Genomic DNA, 8,789 nt, shown 5'->3' on the forward strand with positions numbered 1-8,789 from the left:
CCACCCAGCGGTGGCGCTCTCGCTCTTCGTTAGGCAGGTGTCTATGGCCTACAGCTGATCCGCTCCTGCTCCAGAGAGGACCATAGATATTTGGGGTGGAGGGAAACAGACCACCATCGCATGCTTTGGCATTACTTCCGGTTAGAATCCCAATACTGTACTATAAATTAAGGATTAGAGTGCGCCACCTACGGGCGCTGGATCATATCGCTACGGGATCTCTAATATTGCTCACGGACCACAGAGGGGTTTTTTTTTTAACTTTACCACAGAGTGGGCAAAAGCTAGAGCGGCCGCTACGCTGCTCCGACGGCCGTCGTTGCCATTTCTCAGCCCGGGGCCGTTGGGAGTTTCGTCCTTCGGCGGGATTGACACGTCACGTGGCAGCCGCTGGACCCGCCCTCGCTTCTTTCCGGTGCCCTTGTCTTTACCGTTGGCGAAGGTGGAGGAGAAAAAAAAAGGGAAGGCGACAAAATGCTGCGAAACGTTCTGGTAGGAGGAGAAGGGCGGCGGCCGAGACGGGGTTGACGTTGGTGGAAAGAGCTGTGGGGGCGCGAGACGGAAGGGGGTGGGAATGCGGGGGGGGGGCAAGGCGTCCGCCTCAGAGAACCACCCCGTCGTGTGTGTGTGTGTGAGAGAGAGAGAGAGTGGGCCGAGAAGGCGCTTCCGACTTAACGGGGGTCCTGGCAGGATGTTGGAGGCACGGGGAGAGGTTCAAGGAAGGGTGTATGATTGCCTTCGCGCCCCCCCCCCCGGGGATCTCCACGGGAGAGGCCAGGATTTGAACCCAGGTGGAGTCCGAGGAGGGGAGGGACGGGCTCCCCAAAGGAAGCCGCGGCCTTGACCCCCTACCAGCGCGGAGCAGGCAGGGCGGCTTCCTTCGGGAGGTCGCGTCTCCTTCGGCGGGGGTCGGGTGGGGGGGCCTGCCAGAGAAAGGCCTTTCCTCTGTGCTCGGCGCCCCTTCCGCCACACCGGCTGGGTTTTCCGCCGCGTCGCCGGTTTGGGCCTCGTCGTGCCTTCGCCGCCCCCCTCCGAAATCAGGGGCCTTGAGGGGGACGGAGGGCTTGCCGGGGGGGGGAAGGGAGGAGGGCCGAGGTTCGGGCTGGGAAGTAGGGCCAGCGTGAGTGGGGTGGGGGAGCACGTAGTCGGATAGATCCGGTACATGAACGTGATCCTTTTCCTTTGCCATCTTATGCTTATGTTGCTCTACCAATCTGACTGCGGGGTTAGTGCTTGTATGTGTTTTTAAAACAAAAACAAAGCCTGAATAGCTTCTTATAAAGAAATGCATGCTAAGGGGTCCATTGAATGCAGGTGTTTTTGTTCTGCGACATCAGTTCGGCAGAATTTATTAAGCCTTTTCTGTGCTCCTCCCTGCATCTGCAGCCAGGTTTTCCAAACATCTTGTAAGTCCATGCTAGCTTTTTCACCTTGTCTATATTTCATGGCATAATTCCTTAGTGTAAATATGTATTACTGTGCAAAGAATGATTTTGTTGTGGCATATGGTTTTCATAGTGCATTAAATGTTACGCTTCTGAGACACACAGTATGTCACTTAAATTCTGGAATATCTTTCTTATTTTGAAGCGCTTCAGTTGGTAATTCGAGAGTGGATTGTCTGGGGCTTCACTACTATGTAAGGAAGTGGGATGATACTCCAATTGGGTTTTGTTTTAAAGATAAAACATGGGGAGTTTGTTTACTAGTTCTTTTGTGTCTTTGTACTTACTGGAGCAATTCCTCAATTATGTTTGAAAGATAGGTACAGTTTCAAACTCTTGTGATTTGTCTTCCTTGATTTTTTTAAAAATTATTTAATTGGTGCACAAACTTTTGAGACTTGGAGCAGATTGAAAAGGGGCAACTGGGTGTGTAAATCAAGATTTCCAAAAGTTAATAATTAATCTTTTGCAGAACAAAGTTCTGCAATATTGTAGAGAGTAATATGTAGGTGACATAAGCTTGAAGTCATCTGAAGTTTTCCAAAAGAAGTTTTGGCTCTGAGGTCTCTTTTGCCCTAGGGTATGCGAGAGCCTATTCAGACTGACTTCGAAGCAATATTGATGATGGCTCTGCTTTCCTTTTTTGCTCTGTTGTGCACTCAAGTACTGTACAGTACTACATGATTGTCTACCTGATTGTCTAGCAATGACTAAGTGCTGAATATTTATCCAGACATTTTATGCTGCTAACCTAGTAACAAGCACTACTCTGGGCAATTAAAATAGTAAATGTAAACTACCCTGACCTCACCACCACCAGAAAAATCCATAGTAAACAACAATTATAAAAATGAAAATCAAAATCCCAACTAGTTCCTTAGAGGTGCACATATCCTGCAGTTGGTTCCAACTTCCCTCTGGTTTTAGAGCAAATTGACATGTTCTGATTTACCACGCTGTTCAGTTTGCTTAATAGGGTTTAATATTTAGAGAATAGGAGTGCAGCTTTAGAAAACCAAATATTTTATTTTTTTTCTTACAGACTCTTGGGCAAATTTCCCGAAAAGCCATAAGTGCTGCTCCTAGAAGACAAATTGCTAATAAGGTGAAAGAGAAGCAGCAAGCTTTCCAGGTAGGTTGTATTATTACTTTAGCAGCAGATTAAAGTGTATTATTTGCTCCTTTTCAAAGAGACATGAATTGAATGAAGATGTTTAGCTGCATGGTCATTTTGCATTGCTTAAGATTATAAGATTGTATCGTCTAATTGGTTTGTGATAGCTGCTAATCTTAGGTGAATATTTTGAAATCTGGTAACATATTGTTATTAACTATTTTGCTTATAGTTTATTTGATTAAAGTACTTATTAAAACAAAAGTTTACTTCCTCTGCATTAAAGCACTATTGCTAATTTAGGGTCATATTACAAAATATTATAAGTGCAAAGCAACTCTCCTTCAAAGTTAAGCAAGTTATGTTAGGCTAGCATTTGACGAGTCAAAAACTGTTGCTTAGGTTAAGCTGTCTTTTAGTGTATTCAGATATAAAAAAGAAACTAAACTTTTAAAAAGAAAATGACAGATTGTCTAACTGTACACAGTTACACAGTTAAAGAGCCTGAACGTATAGCAAGGAAGGGCAGCATGTGGCCCTCCAGATTATGTTAAACTGTACCTGAAGTGTCACTGTGAGCTATGCAGCCTAAGACTGATGGGAATTAAACTTTAAAGTCGACGGATGCTGCATGTTTCCAACCCCAGATGTACAGTGTGTGGTTATACCTGTACACTTGCATTCTCAGTTAAAATTTTTAATTGTAGCATTCAGCCTTAAATAACTGCCGAGGATCAAGATACGAAACAGTGCATATATTACTTTGACCTTCAAAACTGGTACAGCCTCTTATATTTTTAAATATCACCAGAGAGGGTTTAATTCTTTATCTAGTGTTGGATAAAATAGTATCTGTAGAGATAGAACTTGCATGTGAATTTGTGTCTTTGTCTTTGACATTAGAAAGATGATGACCTTCCAGTGCATTTAAAAGGTGGACTTTCAGATGTGCTGTTGTATCGATTCACCTTGCTCCTTTGCGTGTTTGGTAAGGTTCAACAAAGTAGCTGATCTGCCAGTTTTCTTTGGCAACATGTTTATGTTAATAAAATGTGCACTTTTCATGTATAACTCCAAAACAGAAATACATGGGAGTTCTTTCCCTGATTTTTCCCTGTGCAAATGCAACTTTGTTTTATCTTTCATATGATTACAGTGGGCCCTCGACTTACGAACTTAATCCGTTCTCGAAGTCCGTTCGCAAGTCGAAACCAATTTTCGCATAGGAATGCATTGAAAACCATTTAATCCATTCCAACTGTTTTTGGTTCTTAAGTTGAGGGGCAATTCGCAAATCGATTCATTAGTTCCCATAGGAACTAATGCAAAGCTGCTTAATCCGTTCCTACCACTAGGGACAGATTTTTTTCTTTTTTCCCTTTTTTTGGTTCGTAACTCGATTCCGCGTTTGCAGGTAGGGTCTATAGTTTCCTATGAGATTGGGTTCGTAACCCGAAACGTTCGCAACTAGGGCCATTCGTAAGTCGAGGGCCCACTGTACCTGCTTATCCATTGAACTAATTGGCTGACATGGTAATTGAGCATACCAAATTTTTCCCATGGAATAAACTTTCCATGACTTTTACTACTTGTGCTTCTCTTACATACAAGTACCTGAACACATTCTTCAAGTCTGTTCTTAAAATTGGTTGCAGAAAAACTTGCATAAAAGTATGAATGGAAGTTTCTCTGTTGTAAAGATGATTTAAACATGTATTTTTCTCTAGTTTCTCTAATGAGCACTTATTTAGTCTAAACATTTTCCAAAAATCACAGAAGACCTCAAGGACTAATTTTATTTGGTTGGTAAAAGTAAGAGTTTAGATTATAGTTTTTCATTCATGATTGGCAATGTTATCTAACTTGTTATTTTAAGTATTTGGCTGAATTTCTTAAAGCTCTAGAAAATACTGTACTTTAAATTATTTTCTGAAACTTAAGAACTCATGAATGATAGCTGAAATAAAAATGTGGCTTCTAGGAATAGCAAAGCCTGGCCCACTTGAAAATGCTGAGCTTTTTAAAATTTTGAAGATATAGGAGGATAATATACTGCAGATTTCAGTTTCTGCCATACTCAACTTCTTACATCCTTGGAAATTTTTCCAGTGCTGTGTAACTTTTTATAGTCATCATGTGCCATGAGGATCTCTAAAAATGGAAAAAAATAATGGAATGAAGGGTTTTCTGTGTTTTGTTTTAATCTAAAGGTTAAAAGTGACATTAACACATTGTGTTTGATTAATAGAGCAGAAGGGCAGAGAGGTGATACTGACCAGAACTTGAAGTTGGATGAAATTTGTGCTTGCTTTTCCCTAATATTGTTTTTCTTTTTCCTGTTTTTTTTTTATTTAGGAGTAGGCTCTATGATCAGAGATTTCTCCAGGTTCTCAAAAAGCTAATTCCAGGATACATCTTGAAGTAGCATATCTCTTTCCCATCCCATTGTACTCTTCAAGGACCTATTTTGTCCTTGTCTTACAAAATTGTGTGTTTGGGATGTATATTTATTGAGATAAGATGTTATACACTGCAATCAATAAAATAATTTTAGATTGCTTTCTGGTCGTGTGGATATATATAATATACTTTAATCTGTTGAAAGAGTTTTAGTTTTATTCAAAGCATGACAGATAGGTTTCACTGCAGTTCATAGTGCTTGTTAACATCAAATAGCTGAAAATGGAAAAAGTAAGTAATAGTGAAGGAATGCAGCATTTTAATCTTAGTATTGTCCTAAATGCTAACTTCTGTTTGCAACATTTTTAGCCCTTTGAAGCTTAGGAAGCAGAAACTATTTAACTAATACATTTCAGATTCTATCTTTGACAGAGTTCAGTTTCTGTACCCATGTGGCTTATAACCATACTTAGCAATTCGTTGTTTCAGAGGTCTTGCCAAAAGATATTGAAGTTCCTTGTCCATGAGATAAAGTTATGTCTCATGGATATGGTGCTGATCTTAACTTAGAGCTTTATAAGTTATGATCAGCACCTTAGGTTGAGCATGGAAAATAATGAAGAGCCAATGAAGACATGCGAAGACTGGCAGTATGTGTCCCCAGTTTCAGTTTGTTGGCCCTTGTTCAGTGCATTATTGATGCGAGACCATCCTCGAGGACATGCAGAGCATCACCTGCAAATGAAGAGGAGAGCGATAGCTATATGTCATCCACATATTGATGACAATGGATTCCCATGTTTATGAATCTTTTTCCAGTGACTTCATATACGTATTACAAAGCACTGAGGGGGTTATCGTTCCCTCTGGGGCCTCATAACAGAGGTCCCAAGGGCTGGACAATGCTTTCTCAAGTGGTACCATCTGGGATTGAACCTCAAGGCAGGATTGGAACCACCAAAGAATGGAGCCTCCAAGTCTCAAACCTCATAGCCATCTTAGAAGGATAACACAGTTGACGAGTTGGAGGCCACAGAAAAATCTAGGAGGACTAGCAGGGTTACACTCTGAGGAAGGGCCTTTCTTCCTCAGGAGACCTGGCAGGGTGATCAATGTCATTTCAGTCCCATGATGCAGCCTGAACCTCGATTAAAATGCATCTAGACTGGTTCCTCCAAGAAAAGTGGCAGCTCAACTTGCCCAGGAATGGAATGTTGGTAATGGGTCTCTAGTTGTTAAGATCATCCAATGTTAAATTGGACTTCTTTGGAATGGATCTAATATTGGTTTCTGTTAAATGGGAACATAGATAGTTTTGCTGGGTGTAGCTGATGAGAAATGAGTGCACCAACAGCTGAAGAAGCAAAGGTTCCACTCTCCTTGTCTGTAGCAATCTTGCTGGGAGAAATGTGGCATAAGAATAATAAGAATTAATAATGGAGATGAGAAAAGAAAATCTGCCAAATATTCCTTTGACATCCTGTGATGGGAGAAAAATAGTGACTTGGAGCCAGTTCTGAGATAAATTGTAGCCCTATCCAAATACATGGAAGTGAGTCCTGTGTTAAATGAGTCGTTGTGTAACAGCTTTTTGAATGGACTGCTTGTGAAACTTTTCCTTGTGTGACAAGCAGTTGAAACACTGCCACCTGATGGCGCTGTTAAATGTTTATGCTTGCAACATTCTTCCAAGTATTGTACCTACCTAGTGAGCTTAATTGCTTTAGTTAGGGATTGAAAGTAGAATATTATGGTCCTGTTTAAAGGAAGGGGCTAATGATACTATGTCACATTAAGTTTTTTTTAAAAATAACCTCTGTATAAAATGAGTAATGGCTATGAAAACTGAGAGGATACTTTTCTACTGTTTCATTTGTTTTAATACTGTTACTTCTCACAAGGTGTGACATGTCTAAGAAAAATATATCTCAACCTGCATAACTGTTAGAGTCAGACACTTGAAATTATGCAAGGCCCTATCAGATAATAACGATCAGATAACACATGATTCATTACTGTGAGGGAGATTCCTTTGTGAGTGGGACCAGAGTCTGGCTAGGCATACCTGTGTTGTACATTGGTTCATGTATATGCTTGTAGAGTCTTACTGTTTTCTAGGAAAAAAACTCTTGAGACAATAGTTTTCCTTCTGCTTAACATATTCTTTCACAATTTTTCTCTGCCTATATGTGTCTGTGTTTAGCCTTCTGTATAAGCACTTGACACTGTAGACTGAAATGGATGCAAGAGACTCTTAAAAGCACGTTAATGTTGCAAAAAGGTGATTGAGGTAGTCTGTTGATGTTTGTAAAATCAGGCTTCAAAGGATAATCTGGTGCTTAATCATCAAACCTATCCACATAATTTTGGATATGAGAAGTTTATAGTGTGACACTGACACCTAAGTTAATAAAAATTACTCCCATCTAATTAATGGGCTAGCTCTAATGCATCTTTCTGGCCCTGAGGTGCTTTAAGATGATGACATTCTTGGAGGCTGCTTCAGTGGGGCTGTTTTCATGAAGTCGTGCTTCCAACACAAGCTAGCCACATACATCCATGGTCATGAAGACAGCTGTTATACTGCTTGCCCTTCTTCTCGCTACTGGTGCTGTTTTTAAACTTATCACAAATACTGTACTTCAATACTGTTTAGTTATGCCTCCCTTTGTATTTCCCCAGGCTCCCACAAGCTAAACAACCCCAGAGGTTAGGTTTCTTCACAGGAGTTACTACAGCCCTCAAAAATTTTTAATTACCTTTCTCTGTATCTTTTCTAGCTCTAATTTTTTTTCAGGTGCAGTGACCAGAGCTGTATACAGTATTCCAAGTCTGGTTGCACCATAAAGTTGAATTATTTGGGATTCCTTTCTTAATGATCCCAAACATGCAAGTTGCCTTTTCTGTGGAGCCATGCAACTTTCTCAGTTAACTGTACATTGTGAACCTTCCTGGCTAGTTACAGCCAGCTCAGACCTCATACTCTTTAGCCCCAGGTTACATTACTTTACATTGGCTTAACTAATTTGCTGCTTTAATGCCCCTTTCCTCAGTGTGAAGATGTTCTTGAGCTTTGTAGTAGACATGGGCACTTTGTATTCATATCCCTTGGGATACAGATCTGGAGTGCAGCACCACGGAAGTTTGTTCTCTCATCCCAAAATTAGTTCAGCTGGCTGGTCACCACACGGTGCATGCATTCATCGTCATCAACGTTGTTAATCGTGGAAGTAGTCTGGCTGGTGCCTCTCCGAACAGCTGGCTGCCCAACAGCTGAGTGGGGAAATTCCTCCGTGAAGACGGACATATTTCTGAATAAATATGTATGGGGCCTATAAAGCACATGAAGTTGGCAATCAATGATCAGCACAAGGAAAAGTGTTCCCCATCTCCCACTGCAATCTTCTGTGACATGCCTGAGCCAATGTTGTAGGAGCAGCAATAGGAAGAAGAGATTCCCTCCTCCCCAGTTCTACTAACAGAATGAGAACCATCAGTGGAACCGCACCTTGGGATTCTGGTCTAGGACTACACTTCATAACCCACGGAGAGTAACGGAATGAGACCTGGCCACGACCTTTTCTACACTGTGTCTTTGCTTTATGCAGCTTTGATGCTGAATGCAGCTATAGGTATACCTGGATGATACCTTGGCAAAAATATTTATTGCTTAGCAGGGGTTAATGTGCTCAAATCAAAGCCAGAAATAAGGAGTTGTATCACATGTTTCAGTGGCAATCAAGGCAGAACATTGTTGTTCCACTTTCAGCCATCTGAGTCACCTGAAAATCCCGTTCGGAAGTTTCCAAGCCTCTTCTAGGTGTTGAAGA

The 8,789-nt window shown here is 41.2% G+C and overlaps 1 protein-coding gene across 2 annotated transcripts; it reads left to right on the plus strand.

Annotated features, from left to right (window-relative positions):
• Positions 1-283: 283 nt before the first annotated feature.
• On the plus strand, positions 284-5,118 carry COX7A2 (cytochrome c oxidase subunit 7A2). 2 transcript variants are annotated; one of them, XM_078385736.1, is made up of 5 exons: positions 604-791; positions 1,387-1,406; positions 2,488-2,577; positions 3,463-3,547; positions 4,915-5,118. In XM_078385736.1, the coding sequence occupies exons 1-5, from the start codon at positions 692-694 to the stop codon at positions 4,959-4,961; spliced, it is 342 nt and encodes a 113-aa protein (XP_078241862.1). In that variant the 5' UTR covers positions 604-691; the 3' UTR covers positions 4,962-5,118. The 2 variants fall into 2 exon arrangements, with proteins under 2 accessions (XP_020641536.1, XP_078241862.1); XM_020785877.3 differs by lacking the exons at positions 604-791; positions 1,387-1,406 and adding an exon at positions 284-492.
• Positions 5,119-8,789: the final 3,671 nt, after the last annotated feature.

The sequence above is a fragment of the Pogona vitticeps genome, chromosome 1, assembly GCF_051106095.1.
Source record: "Pogona vitticeps strain Pit_001003342236 chromosome 1, PviZW2.1, whole genome shotgun sequence".
Classification (NCBI taxonomy): Eukaryota; Metazoa; Chordata; class Lepidosauria; order Squamata; family Agamidae; genus Pogona; species Pogona vitticeps.

Bases quoted from the DNA above. Each gene is read 5' to 3' on its own strand.
- COX7A2 (XM_078385736.1), top strand. From the start codon at position 692: ATGTTGGAGGCACGGGGAGAGGTTCAAGGAAGGGTGTATGATTGCCTT. The intron at 792-1,386 runs GTGGAGTCCGAG...CTGCATCTGCAG, and splicing joins AGGCCAGGATTTGAACCCAG to CCAGGTTTTCCAAACATCTT. The intron at 3,548-4,914 runs GTAAGGTTCAAC...TTTTTTATTTAG, and splicing joins CTTGCTCCTTTGCGTGTTTG to GAGTAGGCTCTATGATCAGA.